The sequence below is a fragment of the Tachypleus tridentatus genome, chromosome 1 (genome assembly GCF_004210375.1).
Source record: "Tachypleus tridentatus isolate NWPU-2018 chromosome 1, ASM421037v1, whole genome shotgun sequence".
Taxonomy (NCBI): Eukaryota; Metazoa; Arthropoda; class Merostomata; order Xiphosura; family Limulidae; genus Tachypleus; species Tachypleus tridentatus.
In genome coordinates this window covers 53,763,002-53,779,978 of record NC_134825.1, presented here as the reverse complement: position 1 = coordinate 53,779,978, position 16,977 = coordinate 53,763,002, and the positions used below count along the sequence as shown (strand labels likewise).

The window sequence follows — 16,977 nt, the reverse complement described above, 5'->3', positions numbered from 1 at the left end:
CAAAGACCTACTCATAAATGGTATCTGTTTTTTTCATACACACCACACATTTCATAAAGGTGCACTTCTGTATAAATGCTTTGTGTTTCAATAAAATTTCAAAATGAGTATAAACTCATGTTTGTATAACATTTTAATGTTAAATGTTGACCTGCCTTCAATTCTGAGGTGTTAATAAAATAAATTGTCCATTTTATACCTTCCACAAAGACAAACACAATTGTTACACTGTTTAAGTACAGTGCTTGTGTAATAACATTGAATCAAATGACCATACATACTTTAACACCTGCTGTTTTTGTTTATTTCTATCTTTGATTCTAAAGTTGTATGAAAATTATTACTGAATCTGTAATACATGAAAGATTGTGAAACCACTTAAATATAAAATTAAAATTGAATGGAAAATTGTAATAAATGGATTCTGAGTTTTCCAAGCTAATGTGCTTAATTCTTTCTAAGTTTTCCCGAATAACAAATAATGTGGCAATTAACATGTATTGTGTAACTGAATGCAGCAGTCTAGTTGGCTATAACCTCTGTCATGCTTGGTCTCTTTCAGGAAGTTTTTGAAATTCATAGTAACATTCTGTGCTTTTATATATATGTATTTTATTGTACAAATACAGAGATTTTCACAAGTTTACTTTTTAGTTGTTTGTTCTTGTAGGTTAATGGAAAATATGTAATTAAAAGTGGAACAGACTTCAGAGAATTTTCAAAAATCACTTTGACTTTTAATCACTTGGATATAGAGCTTAATATTGACAAAATTGATGTAACATCAAAATATGAAGAAGATCCTGATTTGAAGAGAGGATTGGAAAAATACAACGGTAAGAATTTTAAGAGAAGTGATGCTAACTTTAGAGGTTAAACATTATTTTATAATGTTCTTAAAGTTTGAGATAAAAATCAGTTGTTGGTCAGTAAATACATTTAGTTACTATTGAACTTCATGTATTGTAGTTTAAGTTGATGATCAAAACATCTGAAGGCACCATCTTCAGCAAATTCTTTTATCTCAGTTAAACAAAAAAGATATATTGAAATTCAGTGAGGTAGAAATGTTACATTGATATGAGTACTACATGAAAAAAATAATTTAGTGCCAAATCAAAAATTTTATGCAAAATAACATGCACAGTGTCAGCCTAGAATCATAAGTAAGAATTCAAGTGTGGACGATAGATATTTTAGAAATTATGTGAGATTTAATTATTTAATTTGCAAGTAATAGTTCCACCTGTTAAGTGTCAGTTTGTTTGTGTATTTAACAGTTATAGAGCTAATATTATTAAACCAAACTATTTTAAAACATCTTGTACATCAGTGACTCTGCTTCACATAGTTTATTCATATAGGTATTAATTTTAATGCTTGCATTTTACTCCAAATAAAACTCTTGATCTTTACTCAGCTTTTTAAAATGCACTTGTTTTTGTAGCTCCTTTTAAGAGAGATTGCAATTTTTATTGATTTCCTTATTTGATTCCTAGTCACATAAAGCTAGCAGTTGTTAAAATAGATTCATAAATTAAAATTTCATAGAAGCACATTTGAATAATATAAGTTGCCTCTGATAAAAAAAATCTTTCTTTTCCCTCACAGATATTGTTGAAGGAAAGATGGACACACTTCTAGGTCATTTTATTGTTGACTTAGATGGTCGCTTTTCTAGTATTCGAACAAAAGAAACAAACCTTGGTAAATTAGAAATAATTCAGCTAAAATAATTATCCACTTACATAAAACTTATTGGTACAGCATTTTATGTTGAAATGTGTTTTTTGTGTTTTTCATATATATGATTAGTGTATATCCATTTTGAAATGTTTTACTGTAAGTGGGCCATAAAATTCATATTTCAAAATCTTTATGTATTCCTGATTACTTTAGACCCAAAGACAATCAAAATAAACTATCATATTTGAGGTAAACAGTAGATATGTACACTCACCAACGTTTATTGATGGTCACAGAACCCACACTTTAATTTCAGATGTAATCCTCTTCTTAAGATGATTGTCTAATTACAATGACACCAGCTTCTGGGCTTTTTTACCCATCCTTTTAGGGTTTAACACTATGATATTAAATATTCCCTGCAAGTAGTCTCACTAACTGACTATTCCAAAACCCAGAATGTAATCAATGTTAATATTATAAACCTTCAAAATTTGGTGTATGTAATGTAGTGTTTTTTGTGTGTGTTTTACAACATTTGTATAATTCCACATAGTCTACAGTGGAATAATATTAGATCTAATTTTATTTTGAAATGCATCAACTGTCAATGAAATTACCTTATGTAAATTATTTGTTTAGGCAATAATTGTGATACTAGTATTTTTTTTGTAAATTTTTAATGCCACATGAAAATACTTAAATGTATTGTCTCTCTAAGTAGAAAAGTCAGTAACAGTATTTAGCCCTTAATAACTGGTAGATTAATGCAGAAAAATCCATCTTGCATTATTCCATACAGTGTACTTTTTTTTTTTGTACATGGATCATGTAATTCTTGATTTGAAAATTTCTAATATGATGTGTATATATATTTATTACAGCTTCATTGAAATCATTCTTTATTGTAATTCTTTTTTTTTCTAGGTAATTTTGTCTGTGACATTATGTTGTCTTCTACACATTCTGACTTAGCTATTTTAAACTCTGGAACTTTACGCTCTGATCGGATACATCCTGCTGGAGATTTTATAATGAGAGACTTGGTTACAGTCCTACCTATGTTAGATCCCCTGCTGGTTCTGAGTGCTACAGGTATAAATACTATAAGATAATTAACAATTGTTAATTTAAAAATGGAAAAGGGATTGTCAAAAATATGCAGAAACAAGTTGAATTAAAATGCAGAGATTATATTTTAAACCATACAATTAGCAACTCTTAAAAAGGTAACACACTGGAGGGTAGCTTGAAAAAATAATATACACACTATGTTCAGCCTAGAGTTTGTTTACTTGTTGTTTAGAATTCATAGTTCTAGGCTTGAAAAAATAATCTTTGTAGTTTGATTAGTCTTGTTTCTTAAATGCATGTCAATTTATGATAATAAAATTTGAGACACATAAGTGCTTATGCATTCAATTGAATGTTACACATTTTTCAACAGTTTACTGCAGCACTGTTTTTGGTCAGCCAACTATTATTTACTGAGCCAGGTGGTTTTGTGACAAGTACAAAGGAAATTGCATGCATCACGTATGTTATGTATTTATAGCTACATAAATAAATTTTCAATGAAAAATAAACAACTTTTCAAATAGGTCATGGTCATATGCAGCATTTCATATGGTATATCTGTCTAGGTGTTTGTACAAAATACCTAGTTGATTTTGATATGGGTTTATGAAACAAAAATATAAATAATAATGATAAAATAATGCTAAAATGCATGCTTGCAATTTCAGTGAAATAAGAAAATCAGTAGAGTAAATAACCATGTGCAAAAGTAGATAAATCTACTATGGTAATCATCTACTGTTAGGAAACTTACTGAAATGCTCGTAGAAATTCATGTAAAGACCAAGTACAATAATGGACTCAAAAAACAACAAACAATGAACTTGAGAAATGATGAATACTCAAAAGTAGTAGTATATCCCATTAATTCACTTTATTAAAACACCAGATTTTTTTAATGGCAAGAAAGTAAAGGACTTAGAAATATTTTTCATGGTGAAAAAATGAAGGTGCTCTCTGTATATCTAATTTTAAAACTCACCATATGATATACACAATACTGCATTCATTACTATTGTCCAGGTTTTAGTAAAATATTCCCAGCTGTTTTTTTTGTGTTGTAAGTTTTAAAACTATAATAGTAATAAGGCTGGAGACACTGTTATAAACATACATATTGTTTTATGTAATAAATGAAATAATTTCCAAGTGGTATGACATGAAACAATACAATGGTGCTTAAATAGCTTCTATGTTTCTGTAATGGTTCATTTGCTTTGAAGAGTTTGTGTTGACAGCAAAGAAGAACTTGGAAAATTTTAAGGGGGGGGAGATCTCAACTTTCAAGACTCATCTCAAAAATAGTCCTATGACTTGTGCAGGAGTTTTAACATAATTTGTTCAAGTTTAAATAAAATATTCGTAGCTGTTTTTTATGTAGGCTTGTAAAACAAGAATGATATTAATAACACATAGAATGAATAGATTTTTGAAATTTGATTAACAATGAGAAAAATCAACTTTTTTGCTATTATTAATACTTTAGCAGCCATAGCCATTGATACAGAAACTTGAGTGTTGTTTCAAGAACAGTTTTGCTTTTTAAGAATTTTTTTTCCTGTATGTCCTATTAGAATTTTGGTGAACTTCCAGTGCAACCTCTATTATGAACTATTATCATGGTTCATTATTGTCTCCAAAGTTAAAGAAAAGTTAAATGATGTTAATTTTTGTGTAATTGAGGCACTTTTGAAAATTAGTCTGTACCATTGTCAAAAGTGGAATTAATACAGTACATTTCACCAACGTCATAAATTTTAAAAAATTGTTTGACTCTTGAAATTACTCTAACATTAAAAGCCGAGTAGTTGGGATTAAAGTAGTTGTTTTATATAAAGATTTTCTGAGTCCAAAAATTGAGTGTTTGATGCTACAGGTCAAGGAGTTAGTAACAAAGTCAAGATTTGACAGATCAGTATTAATTTATAGTAAAGGTCTAATGATTAATCAATATTGTTATTGTATGTTGTGCTATTTATTGTATTATGTATTTCTTGTTGTGACTGTAATTCTGTACTTAAATATTAATATAGATTTTCTTATTTTATTACATTACCTTTCCTGTTTGTGATAATTTTAAATTAAGTAAAATGGAATAGTGCAGTGTAATTTATTCTCCTTTGTCAAGGATATATTGGGCAAGCAATAAACAAAAGTTTAATTATATTTCTATTACATACCATGTGTGGTATGTGCGAGCTTTTGTGAATGATACGTAATAAGTGAGTGATATTCTGTCTTCTAATTTTGGAAAATCAGGAATTAATGAAATTTTTTTTAGCTGTTAACAAACTACAAACTAGTAATGAAAAATAAAAGGTAGTTTGCAAGATTTTTTTTCAGTAATATCTGAATTTATAGATTCTAACTAGAATTATGATCCTGCCTTTGTAGCATTCTGACAGCTAAGCTGGTTAGTGTAATACATTTGTATTGTGTCCCTGTCTGTCAGTTAATTATGAAATATCTGCTAGCGTACTGTAATATGATAAAGTAAAAAAGTTAAATTGCCATATTATCAAAATGAGTAAAATATTCAATTAAACTTGAGTTTTTATTATTGTACGAAGGAGAACAAATATGGAAAGCTTTAGAAAATGGTGTATCACAGTATCCTAAGCTGGAAGGAAGATTTCCTCAAGTTGCTGGAGTTAGCTTTGCTTTTGATCCTGCAAAACCTCCTGGAAGTAGAATTGATCCTCGTTATGTAAAAATAGGCGATGAATTCATGGAACTTGATCAGGTGAGTGCCCTTCAGTATAGATCAATGGATAAAAAGATGTATCTATATTTGTGAATGAAATGCACTGTGAGATAAATAATTAAAAACACTTTGTTGTTTCTAATTTTCAGAGATACAAGCTGGTAACCAAAAGCTATCTTGCTGCAGGAAAAGATGGGTATGATATACTAAAGGAATGTGAGATTCTGGTATGTTGGATACTTTACTAAAAGAACTAGATGAAAAACACTAATTTTTAATTTGATTACAATTAACTAACTTTATTATTACTCAAATCGTAATTGTTTCATTGATAATTAAGATGGTAAAGCCAAGTTTTGAAGTCTTCATAAATGAATTAGAAGTGTTATGAAATCAGAAATTTTTTAATGACTAAAGTTTGGAATAAAAAAACAAACATATATGAAAATGCACAACACTTCATGAGAACTTTCAACATTATCAATTTACTGTTGTAAAGAACACTGTTTATATATGTCTGTACACAGTACAAAAAATGACAGAAGAGTCAAGACAATGGCCTAGTTATTAGGTGGAACTACTTTTTAATGGGTAAAGTGAGCTACCCCTGTTTGTTTAGAGGGAACTTGTAAGAAATTATCATCTTTATCTGTTTTATTTTTTGATGATTGAAGTGGTTTTATATGTGTACAGTTTCTACTATGTTAATAGTGGTAATTTATCACATCTAATTTGATGTTCAAAAACAGCTGTCAGTTTACATGTAAGGGAAGGTCATATAGTATTGAAGAATAATGTTGATGTAGATATCTGAAGTTGACACATGAAAATGCACCAATAGGGATTAGAAACAGTACTTGGTGGGCAGAGATTTTATGGACATTAAATTGTGTAATGAAAAATTATTTAAACAGTAGTTATATAAATTACTCATAGATAATCAAAATATTTTTAAATAGTAATTTTGTAACTGTTTTTGTGTGTGTGTGTGTGTGTGTGTGTGTGTGTGTGTGTGGAAAAACAAAGATTTTTAATTTACTTTATAATATGTTAAGTTGTAAACTTCAATAGAAACAAATTGATGTGCATGTGCTACTATTTAATAAAAAAAACGATAAGGTAGACTCACTACTTCGATTCTGCTTTAATGGACCAGAGACTTGCTTGTTTTGCACATTTCAACAAGATTCTGTACAGTTTGCTTCAAATGTCACAGGAAGCCCCTAGTGTTAAATCTAAGTATTATAATGACTTCTAGCATGATATATTGAGTAAAATGAGAAATAAAGGTACAATAGATATTGGGATTTGTGTATTTCATATAATACAGAGCTTTTTGTGGTCAGTTTGTGGTTTAATTATTATTTTGTACTAAATTTTCAAAAATACACTGGTAAGGTGAAACAAGTATTGCAGTAATATGAATAATGTTTTTTAGTTCACTTTTTGACCAGAAATGTGTAGCAAAATGTGTGTAGTAAAGCACTTGATGTACTTCCAAAATAATTGTAAAAAGTGTTAAATATTTCGCTGTATTCGAATAAAAATATTTTACAAGTGAACAAGAATCATGTTCTGAAGTTCTGTCTAACAAAGATTATTTTTTTATAAAGAAGTTGTTTCATTTTACAAAATACAAATATTGTTTAATCAAGCTGTTTGTTTTTCACAGCATATGCTCTTGAAATATGAAGAAGCATACAACCTAAGTTGTTGCAAGAATACCTTCTGTAAAGGTTTAGAAGTCTACCTAACTTGTCTTTCTAAATATAAATTGAAAAATGAATTTCTCATGCAGTGTAATAATAATGTTAAATTTATTTCCTGGTAAAAATCTTCTTAAACAACTAATGCATTCTAAAATGTGTCATGTATTGGAATTTGTTATGAAGTGCAGGAAAAGCTTGTACCAAATAATAATCTTAAAAATAAATAAGAAATGCAATATGTCTCACTTATTTATTCATGGTTTAATATTCCAGGGATTCCACTTTCTTTTATGGAAAGTTTCAAAGTATTCTAATGAATTTTTAATTATATAAATAAATGTAATCATAAACAATTGTAAAAAGACTGGAGTTCAGCTAGTTTATGCAACATGATATGAACAAAAGTACAAACCTTAAAGTAAGGTAATAAGGAAACAGATTTGGTGAGGTTTTCATCCAAAATCCTAATTGTGAAGACATCTGCTTTGTTTTTTGTTTTGTTTTTCCACTTTGACTCTTTTACACATTTAAGCAACCATCATCATGAATTGAAAGTTTTTTGTGAATGCTCAGGTATCCTTAGAGAACTAAAACACAACTCACCTATGTGGCACAGCTCATTGTACATACTTTTTGTTAGATGTGCAAATTGTAAGGAAAATGTTTGTAGAAGTGACAAGACAAAAATATGAACCATACATAAAAGATTAGCTTAAAAAAAACCTACATGACAAATCATAAAGTATTGATGGCTTAAATAACCAAAGAAATTACTGCATAAAAATATAGAATGTCTTGATTTATGCTTATAAAGGAGAAAAAGAATAAACAGAGAATGAATTGTGAAATTTAACACACATTAGTACAATAAAGAAAACAGTGGGATTAATAATGAACAATGCATGTACAGGTTTATAACCATAATGAATTTAAGAACATTCATTTTTCCACAGATTACAACAAGCCACTTAAGTGATGAATTCATTTTGTTAACTGTATCACTGGTTCTCATAAATATCATTTAACATCAGATATGTTGAATAACAAGTGAACTACAAAGTTTTAATTAAATAATCTGAGTAAATATGAAATTATGGATTTGAAGTCAGTCAATTCCTGTTCTTTTATTATATTGCTGTTTACACATTCATGTATTATACAAATTATTCTGCTGTGTTTACTTCAAATATATTTTGTGACTTACAAAGTTATTAGTTTTAGCAAAATATACTGAAATAGTCTTATACAACATGCATAGAGTACAAGCTTAACATGTACTAAAGAATGACTAATAAAAAGTCGCACCTTTTGAAAGTTGTAAACAAATGAAGAAATATTCACTTTTCTAATGATTTATTAATACCTTTTAAAGTATCTGCATCACTATAATTTAATACCTAAAGAATTTGTAAAAAAGTTATTTACTTAATTGCAGCTAGTGAATTGTTTTGAAAAAAATCATTGTATTTTATTTTAAAACTATTCCCATCTCTCAAAGGTTTCAAACAAATGTATGGCAGAAATACAAGAAATTACTAGATGACCTTTATGCACTTGTGTATCACTTTTGTCTGAGATGGATTATAATTGGTTAAAGATACAAATATACTGTTGTAAAGTGTTACCTTTTAAGTATCTTTTTAAACTTTGAACTTAAGGAGTTGATTACTGTTGAACCAACAGAATAATTATTTCTCTTCAACTGAATATGAGCAAGAGCTCTTTAGTTACTATAAGCTTTCAGTATTGAGATCTTCAAGATACGATTGAAATAAAGAATACATTCATAATTTATCATATGCACATGTACAGAAGAATTAAAGTTGAAGAGTCGAAGACACTAACAAAATACATCACACAGAGAAAACGTTTCAAATTTACAAATTTATCTAACAACACATGAATGTTTAATAACTATTTAAATATGTACTTAAAACAGCCCCTTTCCCCTCGGTGTGGATTCCTGTACGTGGTGAGGGGACCTCCCAGGGAAGGTTCTGTTCTATCTGGTTACCTTCTCTGGGATCTAAACATCCACCCACGTGTTTGCCGTGCGTGGCGACCCGTGAAGGGGAGGAGAGGATCCTGGTGGTTGAGGGGTCCAACCCTAACACACCACTTTGGCCTCGAATTCCTGTAGACGGGCGGCCTTTGGGTGGCCTCCCTTGGGTCAATCGGCTAGTCCACTTGGGCTAGAGTCAACCAAGTACCAGTGTTGGAAGTTCTCAATGGGTGTTGTGGACATTGTGCCTGATGCTGGTGTTTGGGTATAGTGCTCACGAAACCCTGGCGTTGCTGCATTGTCCTTGTGTGACTTTGTAGTGCGTCCCCTTGTAGGGGACGCTGGTGGGTGGGGTCAGTGGGTACCGAAATTTTTTCTTTTTCCTATGGATCCTCTAAAAAATTTAAATAAAATTGTAAAAAAACAGTCAATGGGTAGCGACCATGTCTTGAATACTCAGAACAGCAATCTTCAACATCAGTAACACACGCACCTCATTTTCTTATATTACATTCTCTTTCGGAAAAACCTTTAGGGCAAATGTCCCCTTTTTTTTATTCAGAAGGGACTAGAGGGACTTGCTGGCTCTCCAAAGTCAGTAAAGAAACTTCGATCTGGTGACATATTGGTTGAAACATCCACATCCCAACACAGTGAACTCCTCTTGAATTCAAAGGCAATTGGGATATACCTATTGAGGTTACACCCCATGCTACCTTGAATTCTTCACGAGGAGTTATTGTTGAAAGGGATTTGAAGAACATTCCCGAGTCAGAGATTTTTGCTGGTCTCTCCACTCAAGGAGTTTCTGCAGTGAGGTGCATCTCCATTCGCAAAGATGGAATTACACTGCCAACAAATACTCTCGTTTTAACATTTACTTCACCACGTGCACCTGCCACCATCAAGGCAGGTTATCTCATTTGCAGGGTTCGCCATACATACCAAACCCTCTTCGATGTTTCCAATGTCAGAGATTCGCCACTCAAAGACATCTTGTCGTGGTTCCCTGACATGTGCTCGTTGTGGAGGCAAGGACCACAATGCCTATGACTGTGACATGAACCCACATTGCGTAAACTGCAATGGTTCTCACCCCTCTTACTTTCATTCTTGCACAAAATGGTTGGAGGGAAAAGAGGTGCAGCGTTTGAAAACGACACATAATATTAGTTATCCTGAGGCTCGGAAATTGCTGTCCACAACTCTATCTCGGACGTATGCTGCTGCACTTCATTCCACAACTACAGTGGGAGTGCAGACAGATCTCTCTGTGCCTCATGAAAAGCCTTTTGACCTCTGAGGTTAAAAAGGTTGATGAATCGACTTCCACACCCATCTCCCATACCTTCCAACAAACCTCAAGATCCACCTTCAGTTTCAAATACAGGCATTTCTTCTGATACATCTTTTTCTCCCACCACAAGAGACAAAACAATCATTCATTCATGTCCTCAGTTACTGGATTCCCCTTCCAACAACAAAGACCTGCCCACCCGACCCAGAGCAGGATCCATGGAGATTGATAGACATCCTCCGACTAAAGACAGTAAAGAAAAAAAAGACTTGGTCGTAAATTGAAGGGTTCTCCAGCCACTTCACCTACCCGTTCTTAAAAATGGCCACCTTGATACAATGGAACTGTCGAGCTTTACGTTCTAATCTCGATGATATCAAAACGCTGATTGCTTTCTACTATCCTGTTTGTCTTTCTTTACAAGAAACATTTCTCAAAACTGCTGATACTGTCTCCATTTGGCAGTTTTCTCTGTACAGAAATGACAGGTTGTGTGATGGACGAGTACATGGAGGGGTGGCACTGTTGGTTGATCAGCATGTGCCCACCCTGTCTTTGTCACTCAACACACCCTTCGAAGTCATAGCCATCTGTGTTTCCTTGGGTCATACCATCACTGTTTGTTCTCTGTACCTGTTCCCTGGAGAGACATATGATCAATCAGATCTTGATGCTCTTGTTGAACAATTTCCATTTCTAATCCTAGGGGATTTTGATGGACATCATCCCCTCTGGGGAAGTGCTATTATTGATGGGAGGGGCTGATCTGTAGAGCGGATGCTCTCTGATCACAATCTTTCTCTTTTCAATACTGGTTCTTCCACTTACTTTCATGCACCTAGTCAGTCCTTTACCACTATTGATCTCTCAGTTTGCTCCCCTTCATTATTCTCCCATTTTTCATGGAGGGTTGACAGTAATCCACTAGGCAGTGATCATTTTCCAATCCTTTTGAGAGAGACTGGCCATGGTCGATGCCACCCTACCTGCATGCCGCCATGGAAGCTGGATCAGGCAGACTGGTCCACTTTCACTGCTCTCACAGAACTTGATCCTGCCATCGTGAGTCAGCCATCAATAGACGACTGTGTAGCAGCGGTAACTGAATGTATTACACATGCAGCTGCTCAGTGTATTCCTAAAACCTCGACACGTTTTCCACGATATCCTCATCCGTGGTGGAATCCTGCTTGCCACTTGGCACGGAAGGCTCAAAAGCGGGCCTGGGATACTTTTCGTAGATATTCCACACTTTCAAACCGGGTTGCTTTCCAACGGGCCTCTGCACATGCTAGGTGGGTAAGACGTCAAAGCCAGAAGGAATCTTGGATTAAGTTCACAACCAGCATATCTTCTACCACCAGTTCCAAGGTCATATGGGACAGGATTTGAAAGGTTAATGGGCACTACAATTCTGTCCCCCTCTCGATCTTACTCTCTGATGGTCAGGAGGTGACTGATGTTCGAACATCGCTAACACTCTAAGTGAAAACTTTTGCCGGGTATCTAGCACTTCTGCTTGTTAGTCCACCTTCCTGGCCATCAAGACTCAGGCAGAGCGAACACCTCTTTCCTTTCAAACTGATTGTTTCTTTTACTATAATTGTCCCTTTACCCTGGTGGAACTAAAAATGGCCCTTTATCGGTCTGCCAGTACTTCTGTTGGACCTGATGATATTCATTATGACATGCTGCACCATCTATCTCCTGCTTCTCTTGATGTCCTTCTGATTGTTTTCAACCGGATTTGGCAGGAGAATGTTTTTCCTGATGCCTGTTGCCAGGCTATTATTTTACCTTTCTCTAAGCCAGGGAAAGATCCCAAGATTCCTTCAAACTACCGTCCAGTTGCTTTGATGAGCTGTCTCTGTAAGACATTAGAAAGGATGGTTAATGCTCGTCTTGTTTGGTTCCTTGAATCAAACAACCTCCTCTCGCCCACCCAGTGTGGGTTCTGTTGACAGCACTCCACCACAGACCACCTAATTCGTCTTGAAACATCTATCAGAGAAGCCTTTCTCAACCGCCAACATCTTGTATCAATATTCTTTGACATAGAGAAGACTTACAACACAACATGGAGGTATGGCGCTTTGTGAGACCTCCATACATATGGGTTACATGGCCATTTACCCATGTTTATTAAAAATTTTTAATGGACAGGAGATTCCAAGATCGTGTGGGTTCGACACTTTCCTGTTTTTTTGTACAGGAACTTGGAGTCCCTCAAGGCTGTGTATTGAGTGTTACACTCTTCAGTATAAAGATAAATGCCATCACTGAACAACTCCCTCTCACTGTTGCGAATGGGCTGTATGTCGACGACTTTCACATCTCATGTCAGTCATCAAACATGAGATATATTGAGCGGCAACTACAAACCGCCCTCAATTGTGTATGGAAGTGGACTCTGGCGAACGGCTTTAATTTTCTCTCTCCAAAACTGTATGCATGCATTTTGCCGCCAACGGGTATTCACCCTGATCCTGAACTTTATATCAGTGAAGTTTTGCTGCCAGTGGTCCCGGAGACCAAGTTCTTGGGGCTTATCTTTGATCGTAAACTGACCTTCATACCACACTTAAAGCAGCTTCGGTCAAATGCACAAGAGCACTGAACATCCTCCGTGTTCTCTCTTCTTCCAGTTGGGGGCAGATCACTGTTCAATGTTAAAGGTATATCGTGCTCTTATTAGATCGAACTCGATTATGGATCAGTGGTCTATGGCTCTGCCAGACCCTCTGCCTTAAAGATGCTGGACCCCATTCTTTACCAAGGACTTCGACTCTGCACTGGGGCTTTCCGTACCTCTCCAGTTCAAAGTTTGTAATTTGAATCTCATGAACCTTCTCTACACCTTGCCATTTGCAACTATCTTTACAATATACTTGAAACTTCATTCCTTACCAAAGCATCCCACCTGGAAATGTGTTTTCCTTCCTCGGTGGGCAGTACTTTTTCAGAACAGACGATCTGTCATTGCTCCGTTTGGCCTTCGCATCAGGGCGCAATTGGATGAATTGGGTCTGTCATTGGATAACATTGCAGATTCCACAGGTTGGCCCATCCCACCATGGCTTATTACAGCCCCAAATGTGACCTTTCTTTCAGTCACCTAAAAAAGGCAGATACTCCAGATTGGAAGTACTGTCTTTTATTCAATGAATATCTTTCAAACAATCATTCAGTTCCCATTTATACAGATGGTTCCAAATCAGGTAATTCAGTGGGCTTTGCTATGGTTTGCTATGGGTCAGTAGTTGCACACAGAATCCCTTCTACAGCTTCTGTGTTCACTGCTGAACTGTATGCCATATCTCTTGCCCTGGATCATATTGCAGCTGAGCAGTACTCCAACTGCACTATTTATACTGATTCGCTTAGTTCTATACTTGCCTTGGAATCGCTACATATTAGCTCACATCCTATTCTCGCTGATATTCGAAACCAACTGGCCCATTTCTCATTAGCAGTTACTTCAATCCAGTTTTTCTGGATACCAGGCCATGTTGGTATTCGCGGGAACGAGCTTGCAGACATGGCAGCTAAATATGTCTGCTTCAGCACCATCACTCCTATGCCTATTCCATACATGGACTATGGTGTTGTCTTCAAGGCTCAGCTCCGTGCCAGCTGGCAGTCCACTTGGAGTGAGCAACGGGACAACAAACTTTTTCAAATCAAACCCAAAATTGGACTTTGGTCATCTAGCTTCCGTAAAGTTCGGAAGGAGGAAGTTGTTCTCACTAGGCTATGCATTGGACACAGTTTTCTAACTCATCATTTTCTTTTATCTGGAATTGATGCACCAATGTGTAGTTTGTGTAACACTCAAATCAATGTCAGCCACGTTTTACTTTCTTGCCATCGTTACAATTCTCAACGATGGCAATATTTTAAACATATTTTTTCCCAGGGTCAGTCTGTAACATTGGACAGAGTTATTGGTGATGGTGACTGTCTAATTTGATAATGTTTTTAATTTTTTAATGGCCATTAATCTTTTAATCTCATTTAAGTGTTGCATATTTATTCATTACACCTTTTAATTGTGGTTCCTTTTTTACAGTTTAAATCTCTCTCATTCAATTTGACATTGGACAATGGCCAGAACATTAAATAACTCGACACCAGGACTGGAAAGGCCAACTGCAGGTGACTAACGCTACTGTTTGAACTGCTTGTTAGTCGTCCTGGCGAGTTGTTATTATACTTTTGCTGCATATCATTTCACACTTTTACTACTTTACTTTTAGTACTGGCCATATTGACTCATAACCGGAACCAGGACTGGAAAGACCAACTTCAGGTGACTGACGGTGGTTTTTATACTTACCTGTTAGTCTTCCTGGCAGGTTATGATCATTACAATTCTGCTACAGGTAGTCCTTTACAACTTTGTTGACTGGATGTCAACATTGGTTTTTACGCCATTTTCTGTTTTAATTGCCATTTTGCTTTTATCTTCAATTACTTTTACAAATTTTACTCCATTTACTTGACTTTTATCTTTTACTGGACATTTGGCTACTCATTATTACGATTTTATGGAGTGTCTTTTAAAACTTTTATTCTTTTACATTTTGATAATAGCTGCTATGACACATAACCCGGAACCAGGACTGGAAGGACCAACTTCAGGTGATTGACGGTGGTTCTTGAACTTACCTGCTAGTCTTCCTGGCGGGTTATGATCATTACCATTTCGCTACAGTAAATATTTTACAACTTTGAAGACTGGATGTCACCATTGGTTTTTACACCATTTTCTGTTTTAATTGCTGTTTTGTTTTTACCTTCATTTACTTTTACAAATTTTACTCCATTTACTTGACATCTTTTTACTGGACATTTGGCTACTCATTGTTACAATTTTGCTATGTATCTTTTAAAACTTCTATTCTTTTACATTTTGATACTGGTTGCTATGACACAACCCGGAACCAGGACTGGAAAGACCAACTTCAGGTGACTGACAGTGGTTCTTGAACTTACCTGTTAGTCTTCCTGGCGGGTTATGATCATTACCTTTTTGCTAGAGTAAATACCTTACAACTTCTTATACTCTGCCTTCTATCTTAACATTGTAGACTAGGTGTCAACATTGGTTTTATACTTTTTTGTTTTACCTTCATTTCCATTTATGTCTATTACTACATTTATTTATTTTTATTTTTTTTTACATTTTTATCGAATGTCTGGTGCAGATAGCCTCGCTGCTTTGTGCCATAAAACACTAAATCAATCAATCAAGCCCCTTTCTTTTACCTGTGTATAATTGAAGTGTTTTTAACCTTTCCCCCTTTAACTTTAGCCTGAATACAACCCAGTAACTGGTTAACATACAGGAACTGAAGTTCTGTAGTTTCACTCTCATTGCTACTAAAAAAAATTTAAAATTATACCCTACACTGTGAACCTATTAGTGCATTATAAGAATGAAAGTCAAATCACACTATTGATCTGACAACAGTAGCCCAAGAATTAGTGGTGGATGATGTTGACCAGCTATATTTACTCCAGTCTGTCATTTCAACATTAGATATGGCTTTGTATGCAATCCAACACTTTTTTCTGATAGTAAAAAGTTAACATGTTTTTAATCATTGTGTAGTTGACAGAAGAAGAAAGCCCAGAACTCCGTACAGCTGTGCAGAACCATTTTGAGTCTATTCAAGTCCTCACAGGTGCCGTCCACCATCGTACTCGACACCGCCAAAGCTTAGTGTGTGTATCTCGGAGGTGAGACATAAGTTATTACTATTTATACAAGTAAGTTTATAGGTAATTTAGACCTATGAGTGAAATTTGCCTGTAGTAAACATTATTTAAGAAATTAACTGATTTGTTATAATTATGTTGTCTGAACTTGGCATTGCAAATAATCCCAAAGAATGCATTAGATGATGCAGCATGTTATAAAAATGTTTTCCACATACTTTTTCTTTAGACACAGTGTTGTCAAGATGTATGAAGACAATAACCTTCAAATTCATCGCGTTCCTCTACAACGTGGACACAGTTTGGATGCAGCTGGTAAGCGAAACCAGTTTGTTACAATGAAGCAAACATCACTTGATGACATTGAACATGAGCAGTGCAAATTGGAACCAAGAGAAGAAGGCCGAATCTCTATCCTAACTGAAGAGGTAAGCAGAACTTTCAACAACCATTTGGCAATTTGTTTGTATTAATAGTTTTTAATATTGTGCCTGACTATAGCATGATAACCAAATATCAACTGTTTTTATTACTGTGCCTGATTATAGCATAACTAAAAATCAACTGTTTTTAATATTGTGCCTGATTATAGCATGATAACTAAAATCAACTGTTTTTAATACTGTGCCTGATTACAGCATGATAACCAAAAATCAACTGTTTTTAATACTGTGCCTGGTTACAGCATGATAACTGACAATCAACTGTTTTTAATGCTGTCTGACTATAGCATGATAACCAAAAATCAACGGTTTTTAATATTGTGCCTGATTATAGCATG

General features: G+C 34.4%; 1 protein-coding gene across 16 annotated transcripts in view; it reads left to right on the top strand.

Moving 5' to 3' along the window:
• Positions 1–16,977, top strand: part of LOC143248931 (trifunctional nucleotide phosphoesterase protein YfkN-like) — a 77,455-nt gene that overhangs the window by 46,323 nt on the left and 14,155 nt on the right. For 15 of the 16 annotated variants that reach the window (XM_076497986.1, XM_076498002.1, XM_076498005.1 and 12 more), the window contains 7 exons: positions 671–836; positions 1,612–1,707; positions 2,614–2,781; positions 5,334–5,506; positions 5,617–5,694; positions 16,090–16,217; positions 16,426–16,624. In XM_076497986.1, the coding sequence (XP_076354101.1) occupies positions 671–836; positions 1,612–1,707; positions 2,614–2,781; positions 5,334–5,506; positions 5,617–5,694; positions 16,090–16,217; positions 16,426–16,624 (1,008 nt within the window). Of the gene's footprint in view, positions 1–670; positions 837–1,611; positions 1,708–2,613; positions 2,782–5,333; positions 5,507–5,616; positions 5,695–7,139; positions 7,410–16,089; positions 16,218–16,425; positions 16,625–16,977 lie in introns of those variants that run through there. The other variant, XM_076498068.1, reaches the window with a different exon arrangement.